This window comes from Neopelma chrysocephalum, unplaced genomic scaffold (genome assembly GCF_003984885.1).
Source record: "Neopelma chrysocephalum unplaced genomic scaffold, ASM398488v2 Primary Assembly neopelma1_69, whole genome shotgun sequence".
NCBI classification, from domain to species: Eukaryota; Metazoa; Chordata; class Aves; order Passeriformes; family Pipridae; genus Neopelma; species Neopelma chrysocephalum.
In genome coordinates, this window is record NW_020897729.1 from 11,538,944 (window position 1) to 11,550,373 (window position 11,430).

Below are 11,430 nucleotides of genomic sequence, written 5' to 3' on the forward strand. Positions count from 1 at the left end.
CAGTGTAGCTGTGTGTGTCCCCAGTGTGGCTGTGTCTGTCCCCAGTGCAGCTGTGTGTGTCCCTGTTTGCAGGTACAGCCCCGAGGGCTTGGAGCGGCGGCCGCGCTGGAAGAGGGGATTCCTGCAGGGCCACGTGAGCCGGCCCGACAAGGAGGAGAAGGAGGAGATCTACCGGGAGCGGTGGCCAGAGTACCTCAGGCAGCTCAGGGGCAGGTGGGCCCAGGTTACTCCTTTGCTTTGAGTTTTCAGGCAGTTCCTAACCATAAATGGGTGCTGGATTGTATTGCTGGGGTGGTTGCTGCCGTGGAAAACGATGATGGAATTTCTGGGAACCAGGGAAGTGCCTTTGAGGTGTCAGAATTAGCTCCCTTTGCCTGTGCAGACTGTAAGAGTCGGTTGTTCAGGTTAAATTTTAAATTTGTTACCTAAATGCAGATTGTTAGTCCCTGGCCAATCCAGGAGGAGGAGAAGTATGATCAAAGTGCTTCAAAGGCAGTTCAGTCATGACATGGCAACTCTTAAACTGACAATAATCACACTGAACTAAATGTGGAGGGGCAGGAATTGATCACAGAACCAAACTGCTCAGAGGTGGGTTAGTGGCTGTGTGACTGAGACCTGACACAGGAACAGGAGCACGTGGCTCTGCGTGTTCCAGGTTCCCAGAGTCTGTGCTTTCCCTGCTGCAGGTATTCAGCAAGCACTATTGATGCCCTGGAAATGATGGATGATGACAAGGTGGACCTTGACCTCATAGCAGCTCTGATCAGACACATTGTGCTGGAAGAGGAGGTACAGCCCTGTCACTGTCACCACTCTGCTGGTGGCACTGGGTGAGGCCAGGGGCTGTCAGAGTGTCAGAGCCAGGGCTTACTTTGGTTTATCACACAGAGAAAGGAGAGAAGTTTTTTGGTTTGCTCTCCTGAGAAGTAATTGAACAGTTTTGAATTTGGGTTGCTGCATTTTTTTTCTTTTGGCTAAGCATTTAAATAAGCCTTCAAATTAAGTTATTTGATGGAAAATAATGTTACTACAAATCAAATTTAACTTTTACTTCTTTCTGTGACTGAGTATGTGCTTGTCAAAGGAAGTAGTCTTTGTAGTTTGTAGTAACAGTTACATTTAGTGACACAGCTGTAGAAAACTCTGAAGACCATTTTAGTGTACGACTAAATCTCCATTCCTGGTTCCTCTGCACTGGGAGGGAGAGGGCAAGAGCCATACTCAGAGGTGTGTTCACTGCCTCATACCTATATTATTAAAAATATCAAGTAATTTAATGTTTCAGTTAATAGATCATTAAAACTGTGGATAATCAGGATGGCTTCGTTTTTTGTTCTTTCTGTCTTGAAAATTACACAATAGTTCCTCTCTTTTACTTGCACCTTAAATTCTGGTGTTGACATGGCTGTGTTTGAAACACTGCAGGGGACAACATTTAAAATCCGATTTTTACTTCTTACGTTCAGATAAATACATGTAACTGGCTCTTTTATAGAAAAAACAATGATTAAACTGTTCCAAATCAAAGTAAGTGAGGTTTCAGATCTCCCAGGTCCAGCAGGTGAATCAGTGTGCAAGTAGCTGGCTCTGCACAGTGGGTGGTGTGTTCTGACCTCTCTTCCTTCGCTCCCTCTTTTCCCTGCAGGATGGTGCAATTCTGGTGTTTCTGCCAGGCTGGGACAACATCAGCACTTTGCACGATCTCCTGATGTCACAAGTCATGTTTAAGTCAGGTAAAACCAAAATTTTCCTGGGAATTGTAGCAGTAGCATTAGTGGCAGGCTGTTTTTGCGTGGAATTGCTGCTGTTGCACTGGACTCATTTATAACTCATCTCTCCTCAAAATAATTGCAGTGTTCAGCAGTCTTTGTATTTCTGTGGTATCTTTCATCTGCTAATGACAACAACTCGTTTTCCTCAGTGTGGGAGTGACAATCTGAAAAACAGCCTGACCTGCATCTCCTTCCTGCTGTCCTTTCCCAGGGCTGTGAGAACCCCCCTCCCAAACCAAACTCCATTCTCTGCATTTCCTCTGCACTTGGTTCTCAGCAGCTTCCGCCCCCTGCTCTGCTGAGAGTTCCTAAAGCCTGTTTGTTTGAGCTTTGTTATGGACACTAAAGTGTCTGTGCCTGTCTGATACACTTTAACTTGTCCTTTGGCCTGTCGCACCTTCCATCTCACCTCCCTTAGCTGGGCTCTTCACTGTTCACATGTTGCCTTGCAGTATGTGTTGTGTACAGTCCATAGAGACAGAATTTCAGTTTATTGAAAGATTGTGTCAGTTTATGTGTTAAACTCGAGCAATTATTAAATAATTTGAGAGTTTAAAAATAAATATAAATTACTGTACATAACTTCATATATTTTAGTGAACTTGTCATGTCACCGCAGCATCATAAAAATGTCCTTTATACCTTTTTACTTTAGAATTTGCCATTATGATACAAATATCTGTGAAATCAGAGCAAGAAACAGTAGCCTAACTTGCAGCCTATTTTCTCTATTCTGCATGATTGATTTTCCTGTAAAATTAAAGTTTCTGTGCTTACACCATATCTTTTACTGATTTTTAACTTCCAGATAGGTTTATTATCATACCTTTGCATTCACTGATGCCTACTGTTAACCAGACTCAGGTATGCTGCTCTTTTATTGTAATATTTCACAATTGCAAAAAAAAGATGAATGAAGCACGTGTTTGGTTTTGGCAAACATATAAATGGGCCCTGGCTGATTACAGGTGTTTAAGAAGACCCCACCAGGAGTAAGGAAAATCGTGATTGCAACCAACATTGCAGAGACCAGGTAAATACCTGGCTGTACACACCCAGAAAAGCTGTATATTGAACAAAACAAATGAAAGTGGTAATTTAAAGTATAGACATGTTTGATGTTTCCAAAAATACATGTTCCTGTGTTTGTGCCATTCATTTATAACTCTATCTTTAGAAATGTTTATAGACTAAACAGAGTTTTCCTATAATTGTTTTAAACAGACCAATTCAATTGTTTTGAACAATTAAACTATAGGAATACTAAACAGTTACTATAATGACTTGCCTTTGTACAAGATAATCTGAGCTTCTCATCCTCTGTGCACCTTCAGAACCCACGTGGGGGCTTCTGCCAGAGCCAGCAGAATAAATCAGCCCTGTCTTGAACTCTAGTGCTGCAATTCCCAGTGACATTCCAAACACAGAGTTTTTAATTGCTTGCTCACAGTTTGGGAAGGGATAAAGAGAAGCCAAACCCCTTTCCAGTCCTAGGTCAAGCTTGCAGAGATGAAGAGTTGAATGTTTTCTGTTTTTTTCCCCCAGCATCACGATCGATGACGTGGTGTTTGTGATAGATGGGGGCAAAATAAAGGAGACTCACTTTGACACCCAGAACAACATCAGCACCATGGCAGCAGAGTGGGTGAGCAAAGCCAATGCCAAGCAGAGGAAGGGCCGGGCAGGAAGGTGAGAGCAGTGGGGATGGGGAGGGAGGGTTGGGATGGGGAGGTTTCCATCAGTCCTGGAGCACGTGCTGGAGCCTCTGCTTTGTCCCTGCCATGCCCAGCAGCAGGGCTGGCACAGCTGCCCCCTTCCTGGGGGAGCAGTGCTTCCCTTGTCCTTCTGGGAAGCTGAAGTGACCTGTGCTGCATTTGAGTCCTGAGTTTCCCCCCTACAGAAGAATAAGTCCCATATTTTATTTTAATTTTTGTTGGAACTGTTTGCCTGCACACCTGATTTATGAGGCTGATCCATTAAAGTGAAAATGGCTTAAAAATTAATTTCTGTGCTCTCCATGCCTTTTTGCTGCTGATGGGTCTGTGTTTCAGAAGGCTGAAGTGGCTTTTACAATTGGATACACTTCAGTTCTAACTCCTTTAGGTGTTTTGGAAAGCTGTTTGTAAACAAACACAATTAAAATGTCACAGTTTCATAGAGAAAAAAACAAAAAAACCAAGCAAAGCCAAAGCAGTTGTTTGTTGCAATCACTGCAGAGTTCAGCCAGGCCACTGTTACCATCTGTACAACGGGCTGCGTGCCAGCCTGCTGGAGGATTATCAGCTGCCAGAGATCCTGAGGACGCCTTTGGAGGAACTCTGCTTACAAATCAAGGTAAACAGGACTCTTCAAACATATTTATAATCTGCTTTTCCATTGGAATGAGAGGTTGAGAGAATAATTTAATGCAACTGTGAGCCAAAGGTTGTCAGGTGGAACTTCTGTTACACCAGAAGTGCGGAGTGTTTAGCCAATAATTGCAGCACCTTTGGAAAAGCACATTTGTGCCTGGGTGCATCAAACCCGGGAAAACAGGGTTGTCTGGTGTCAATAGGTGAAGTCTAGACTGTGCTTTCCCCCAAATGTCATTCGATCAGAGGAGATTCAGTGAGAGTGCCAGTGAGTCAGGGGTGTGATGTCTTAGAAGAATTTTACTACAAAGTGGTTTTAGAACTGACACGAGCTTCCCTTTTTGGCAGTTTGTATTGAATTCCTCATGCAAGCAGGAGTGCCCTGTGTATGTGAACTGAATGAAGAACAGATCCTTCTGTTTCAAATTTCATCATTAATACATTTTTTCCCTTAGTTCTTAATTAAAGAAATTCTGACTCAAACTGTGAGTTAGTGACACTATTTCAGTTATGAGGTTATTGCTGGCTGATTTTAGGCAGCCATCTTTCTCTGGTTCCTGTAGGCTTTTGTTGTTTTTTTCTTGCAGATCCTGAAGCTTGGTGGAATTGCCTATTTTCTGAGCAAACTAATGGACCCACCATCTCGTGATGCTGTCATGTTGGCCATAAATCACCTCATGGAGCTGGTAAAGTGTTGTTTCATATGCAAGGAATGACCTGTGTAGAACCATGTTACATGTGTGTTACCAGGCAGGTCTGGCTGCACAGGCCTGGACATTGCACCCCTTCCTTTAGTGTGGAGCCCTGGTGTGTCCTCACTGCACAGAGGGAGCAAATTCCCATCCCCCAGGATGGTTATGGGCTGCACAGCTGTGCTGGGGCACTTTGTAAATGGCTCAAACCAGACCCATGGACCCTGCACTTCACTTCCCTGCAGACACTGCTTTCCCTCTGCCCTGCCCTGCTCAGCCCTGCAGCCCCAGCCCTCCTGGGCCTGAGGGCATTCATTGTCCTGGGGGCAGAGCAGGGATATGGGAGAAAGGTGTTGTGTGTCATTGTGCCTCTGGGTGCTGGAGAAGGAGAGATTAACCACACATTTGTTCTGCTGACTCCTTGCCCTGGTGTTCTTTGCACAAATGAGTTGTAGCCATGAATTGAACCCTCTGATTTAGGTACTGGTGGGTGATAGGAGTGTGCTGGTGGCTCTTCCAAGGAAATCCCCCCCATTTCACACCATGTGTTTGTTCTTTCCTTGTTCCCCTGCTGACAGAATGCTCTGGACAGGCAGGAGGAGCTGACTCCCCTGGGTGTCCACCTTGCACGGCTGCCCGTGGAGCCCCACATTGGGAAGATGATCCTCTTTGGAGCCTTGTTCTGCTGCCTGGACCCCGTGCTCACCATTGCAGCCAGCCTCAGCTTCAAGGACCCCTTTGTCATCCCTCTGGTAAAGGGCAATTACAATGAGAGGGGCTTACTGAAATGCTATAGTTTAAGAGCACTTTAATCTGATTTTCCTGTTAATTACATTTTTATTAGTAAGATTGCCATCACATACTACGAATTATTACCTTTGCCTACAGATTATTGGAAGTAGCTGTAATTTTCATACTATTTGCATATGAAGTATTGCTGTATTGATAATTTTAATTAGGAAAAGAGAACTATTGTGTCAGGCTGGATATTTTATGGGTTCTAATTTTTAGGGCAAAGAGAAAGTCGCAGATGCAAGAAGAAAGGAGCTGTCAAAGAACACGAAAAGTGACCACCTGACTGTGGTGAATGCTTTCACTGTAAGCACATTTTAATGTTGTTTTTTTTCTTCTAGAATTTTAATTCGGGTAATATAGTTGATCCTAAGGAAAAAGTTGATCAGTTTGTGCTCTGTAGGATTTCTTTCATGGCTTCTACAGAAACATAAAACCAAACTGATTGTCACCCTTCTAGTGTTGAGGAATCTTGTCTCCAGGCTCAAACACCTGATTTCTGGTGGATAAGTCTGTAAAAGAGACAAAGAAAACTTAATCTTATAGTTTACCTTGCTAAGTTGTTCATTCTTGTCCTTCTGGCTTCTATGAGAGGCCAGAGCTGACTTTAGAAGTGTTAGAGACTGAGCTGTGTTTTGTTGGGTTGAGAAGAGAAGGAAATAAATGGCCTGGAAATGCAGTTTCTACCCAGGGCTGTTAATAACCACAAATGATGCTGTGGCAAATGTAGCCAGATTTCACTGCCTCCCATGAAAACCACAAGTTTTTGATTCAAAACGTGAAGTTGTGTTTTTCTGCTCTGTGCTGTGTACACATAAACAAAGAGATCCAAGGATTTACTTTCTCTCTTGGAGGGAAGGATGTAACTGCTTTGTTTGTTCACCTCCAGTTTTTGGTGGCCTTCATTTTGTGGTGTGTTTCCCTTACAAACCCCCTCAAACTATGGTTTTAATGTCCAGGGCTGGGAAGAGACTCGGCGCCGTGGCTTCAGGACTGAGAAGGACTATTGCTGGGAATATTTCCTGTCCTCCAACACCCTGCAGGTAACACCCCTGGCAGGTTGGGCTGTGGGGCCCAGCAGGGCTCTGCTCAGCACCGTCCTGGGACTGGCTGTTCTCTCCTAGATGCTGCACAACATGAAGGGGCAGTTTGCTGAGCACCTCCTGGCAGCTGGGTTTGTGAGCAGCAGAGACCCCAAGGACCCCAAATCTAACACCAACTCAGGTAACTGGGGAGGGACAGGGAGCCTTGCTGAGGGCTGGAGCCTCAGCTTGCAGAGCTGCCTGACTGACTGCCCTGTCTCCTGCAGATAACGAGAAGCTGCTCAAAGCTGTCATCTGTGCTGGCCTCTATCCCAAAGTGGCAAAGATCCGGCCCAGCTTCAGCAAAAAGAGAAAAATGTGAGGGCTTGGTTTAATCTTGGTTTGTGCTGGGGGTGATTTGTGCATGGGGTGGTTTGGAAAGGTGAAACAGTGACTTGAGTGCAGGAATGAATCTCACTTTATAGCTCAAGTCATACTTGTGGGTTCCTCCTTTGAGAAGGGCAGGTGAGAGCGTGGGTTGTTGATCTCTTAACATTTAGATACCTGCTGGTATTGGAATAATTTGTGTGAGCTTCTCGTGCCGTGGATAATGTTCCAGTATATCAGTAGCTCTGCTCCAGAGGGCTCCTGCCCTCATCTGTGCTCTGCAGCAGCAGTTCAGACACTGACATTTCTGGTTATTTGGCAAGATAGAGCACAGAAATCCTGGTCTGTTGATTTATCACTTCTTATAGTATCTGACTTTTTTTTTTCCTTTGAAGGGTGAAAGTTTGCACCAAGACGGATGGGTCAGTTAATATTCATCCCAAATCAGTGAATGTGGAGGAAACAGAGTTCCATTATAACTGGCTCGTGTACCACCTGAAGATGAGGACCAGCAGTGTAAGTGAGGGGTTATGTTTGTGCAGGTTAATTTGGTATCCCTTTGTAAATGAGGTTGGATCAGGGCTCAGAGGGGATGTGAACAGCCTTTGTTCTGGAGCCTTCCTGTCCCGGGCCATTTCTTTTACACACCATCAGTTATGTTCTGTGTGACATGGGAGTATTGTGCCACAAATAACTAACTTTTGTGGTTTAGTGGTTGGGGGTTTTTTTGGAGGACTTGGATATTTTTTACAGTTCTGGCAATAACAGGTGTAAATTTTATTTGAATTTATTTTTTCATTTCAATCCAGTCTAACACTTATCAATATGCTGAAATATCCCCCCCATTGTTATGGAGCAGCTGGTTTGATTTCCCCACTGTGTGAAGGACTGTATTTGGGACCATTTTTGCTCCTGTTCAATCTGATTTTATGTAAATTTTTTTGAACTGAGTTGCTTCATACATCTTGCAGATTTGTGATTGACTGAATCATGATCTTCTGGAATTCTGTAGGAGTCTCTTTAAGAGTTACTGGTGGCCCTTAGGATGTTTTGAGGGTGATCAGCCAACTTTGCTGTCGTGCAGATTTACCTGTATGACTGCACAGAGGTGTCTCCATACTGCCTTCTGTTCTTTGGAGGGGATATATCCATCCAGAAGGATAAGGACCAGGACACCATCGCTGTGGATGAGTGGATTGTTTTCCAGTCTCCAGCAAGAATAGCACACTTGGTGAAGGTGACTATGTTTAGTGAGAATAATGTCCGTGGAAGGCTCAGGAACACTGATCCTTGGGGGTTTCTGGGTTTGCTATTACTGTGTGCCCGTGGATTCGTCACTCAGGGAGGTAATGGTTGAAATGCATTTCCAGTGAACTACACGAAGAAAACAAAAGAGATCAACTTTTCCACAGCAGAAGCTGGAGGATGACTTGGTCATTCCATGACATGTCCAAATGGATATGGAAACATGAGGGTGGGGCTCCTCAGCTAGCAGGAATAGAGCTGTTTAATATTAGATCCCAGAAATCATACCTGACTTTTTTTTTTTAAATGTTATTTAATTTTTACTTTTTTTAAACCGGTATTTTTAATCCTGAAATAGTCAGCTAATGGATGTGTGGGCTGAGGTGGGCATCTGCCATCAAGGATAATGCTGCTGGTTTTTGAGTGAGTGTTTGATCCCAGCAATAGCAATGCATTGGAAATGAATTGGTGGGAGCACAGCAGGTGTAAAGGTCAGGAGGACAGGGGGATTGAACCCCTGTGGTGATGTTGTGTGTGGCTCTAACTGCCCGTCTCTTTCCTCTTTTCTTTTTTTTCCCTTCCACAACAAACACTTTTCAGAATCTAAGACAAGAACTTGACGATCTCCTACAAGAAAAAATCGAGAACCCTCACCCCGTGGACTGGCAGGACACCAAGAGCAGGGACACAGCAGTGCTGACAGCGATCATAGACCTGATCACCACGCAGGAGAACGAGGGGCTGCGCAACTACGCCCCGCGCTTCCAGGGCGAGCGCTGCAGCTGACCCCGGGCTGCCCCTGCACAGCCTCCTGTCTGTTAGAGCATTTCTTTAGCTAGAGGGAAGACTTTTCTAGGGTAAGCTGGCATTGTCCTCGTCCCGGAGAGCAGCTCCTCGGATAGCTGGCAGTGTCTGTGTATGCATGTATTCTGTGTCCAGTGTAGCTTCAGAAGGGAGGGAAGGGCAGTGCTGGGGGATGTGTGGTTCTTGTCCTGATGTAGCTGTTTTTGTTGGGTTTTTACCCACCAGGTAAGAGATTTTTGAAAAGCCTGCTAAAATACTGCTTAGTAATACCTAAACTGTTCTTGCTGCTGGAGAAACATCTCAAAAGACTTCTTTTTTTTGTTAATTGGGGGCGGTGAGTAATTACACTGGCTGTGTTGTTCCAGCTGTGCAGCAGTCTGCTCACCAGCACTTCCACAGAAGGTAATTACAGCTTAATTAATCTAAACTTGAAAACACTTGTTAAATTTGTACTGTGGGAGGAAACAATCCTTAGAAATATTCTCTTCTTCTGCCTTTCATCCCATTCAGTTAATCTTTATTCTCTTTCTGTCCCCATCCAACCTCACTACTGACAGAAATTGCAGCTTACAGGAAGTATGGTTAGATAAAAGGCACGGTGGAATATGCTTTAAGGTTCATTGCATTCGAATTTTTTGGTTTGGTTTTTTGTTGTTTTTTTGTTTTAAATCCATGTAAGGGTTATATTATTACATTAAAAGTCTTTTCTTTAAAGTGTTATTTCATCTGTTCACAATGTTTTGAATGTTATTCTGTTTGAATGATTTCCAGCTATGGAAGAACATTTGAATAACAAAGCTTATTTGGGATTTTGAGGTTTATCATCAAGAAACTAAGCTCTTGTGTTGCCTTTTATTTGCCTGGAAATATAACTCTTCTCTCTTCTTTGGGGTTTTTTTCTGTGCAAAAATGACTTTGGATCATCAAGCTTGGGAGGATTTATGGGCTTTATCCTGAAGAAAACAGCAGAGCAGGTGAAATTAATATTTTTTTTTTTTACAGAAATATGTCGAACTTAGTGACTAGAAGGTGCTTTCCATTGGGTTAACAAGGGATGGAGGATGTCAGGCTCGTTGCTTCCCCCCACAGCTGAAAACAATACACAGTTTAAACTCCCTCCTGCCAACGTTTTACCCCCAGGTGTTTTAGATAATGAAGGAGGGGAAAGAACATCCTGCCCTGGGGGTTCTGGGTGTACCAGGGAGTTGGAGGGAGAAGCAGCTCCGGTGGCTGCAGGGAGTGGGGAAGAGCTGGGCTGTGAGAGCTGTGGGAGCCGTGAGGGCTGTGAGAGCTGTGAGGGCTGCGGAAGAGCCGGGCCTTGAGGGCAGCATGGAAGACAAGCTGCACCGAGAGCAGGGAACCATGGTGCTGCTGGAGGTGAGCCCCGGAATCAAAGTGAGGGGAAATAGGGGTTAAGTTACTGATAACTGTGTGGAAAAGGGAATGAAATGAATTCCAGTGAGTGATTTTGGTGTTGGGGAGGAGGGAGCAAGATGGCGGCGCGGGGAAGGAGGAGGGAACAAAATGGCGGCCGGCGCTGAGGGGCAGCACGGCAGGGGCTGGTGGCACCAGGGTGCCCAGTGTCGGTGTGTGAGTGTGGGGCAGGAACCACAGCTCAGCAGAGGCTCCCACTGCAGACTGGATTTATTGATGAAAGGTTGGTGGTATTGGTGTTACTGGCAGCGCCGGATTAAAAGTGGTGAAAACACAGGCTGGCACGTGGCACCTGCTTTATTCTCCTTGTCCGTGGTTTTTGCGGTACTTAAATGATGGCTAAATTTTTAATTAATAACACAAAGAGCAAAAGGAGATGGTAGCGAAAGCAGGGCCTGGGTGAGGATGGCAGCGTTGTTTGAAGGAAGGTGCCTGTTCTCTCAAACCCCTGCATTTGGAGCCATCAGGGCCCAAAGGGCACCCCCAGAAGGGCCACACCTGAGGGGTCACGGGCTGGGGCAGTCGGATCTGTGCTTAGCGAGTGTCTAATGTCTAACTAATGGTGCTGACTGTGCTTGAAATATAGCTTAACATACTTTTTTAAGTGGGAAGGTATCAGAAACCTCTGTTCTTCAGAGTTTGAGCCTGTTTCAAGTGTCAGGTGAGCTGGTTTGTGCTGGGATAGTTTTCCTCACTAGTGTGTCTGGTGTTATGTTTGGATTTGTGATGTAAATACCATTATTCCAGGTATGAAGTTTTGATAAAATCATTTGCAGACTACAGCAGATAAATCCTTGGATTTCCTCCATCTTGGTGTCAAAATTTATTCTGGATTTATTTCCAGCACTTGTGTTCTGTCCACTTGTTTTTCCTACGTGTGTTACTTTAGGAACAGAATATCCATGTCCAGAGTGTAAGGGACGTGCCT

The 11,430-nt window shown here is 44.7% G+C and overlaps 1 protein-coding gene across 1 annotated transcript in view; it reads left to right on the forward strand.

The window, feature by feature from the left end:
• The window catches only part of DHX36 (DEAH-box helicase 36), a 16,316-nt gene extending 6,363 nt beyond the window's left edge, over positions 1-9,953 (forward strand). Inside the window, exons 10-25 of the mRNA XM_027685816.1 lie at positions 73-213; positions 690-792; positions 1,649-1,736; positions 2,584-2,639; positions 2,744-2,808; positions 3,321-3,464; positions 3,992-4,109; positions 4,714-4,812; positions 5,397-5,570; positions 5,830-5,916; positions 6,570-6,653; positions 6,735-6,834; positions 6,920-7,010; positions 7,415-7,535; positions 8,104-8,256; positions 8,865-9,953. Coding sequence (XP_027541617.1) covers positions 73-213; positions 690-792; positions 1,649-1,736; positions 2,584-2,639; positions 2,744-2,808; positions 3,321-3,464; positions 3,992-4,109; positions 4,714-4,812; positions 5,397-5,570; positions 5,830-5,916; positions 6,570-6,653; positions 6,735-6,834; positions 6,920-7,010; positions 7,415-7,535; positions 8,104-8,256; positions 8,865-9,050 — 1,810 coding nt within the window. The 3' untranslated portion in view covers positions 9,051-9,953. The remainder of the gene's footprint in view (positions 1-72; positions 214-689; positions 793-1,648; positions 1,737-2,583; positions 2,640-2,743; positions 2,809-3,320; positions 3,465-3,991; positions 4,110-4,713; positions 4,813-5,396; positions 5,571-5,829; positions 5,917-6,569; positions 6,654-6,734; positions 6,835-6,919; positions 7,011-7,414; positions 7,536-8,103; positions 8,257-8,864) is intronic.
• The last annotated feature ends 1,477 nt before the right edge of the window (positions 9,954-11,430 follow it).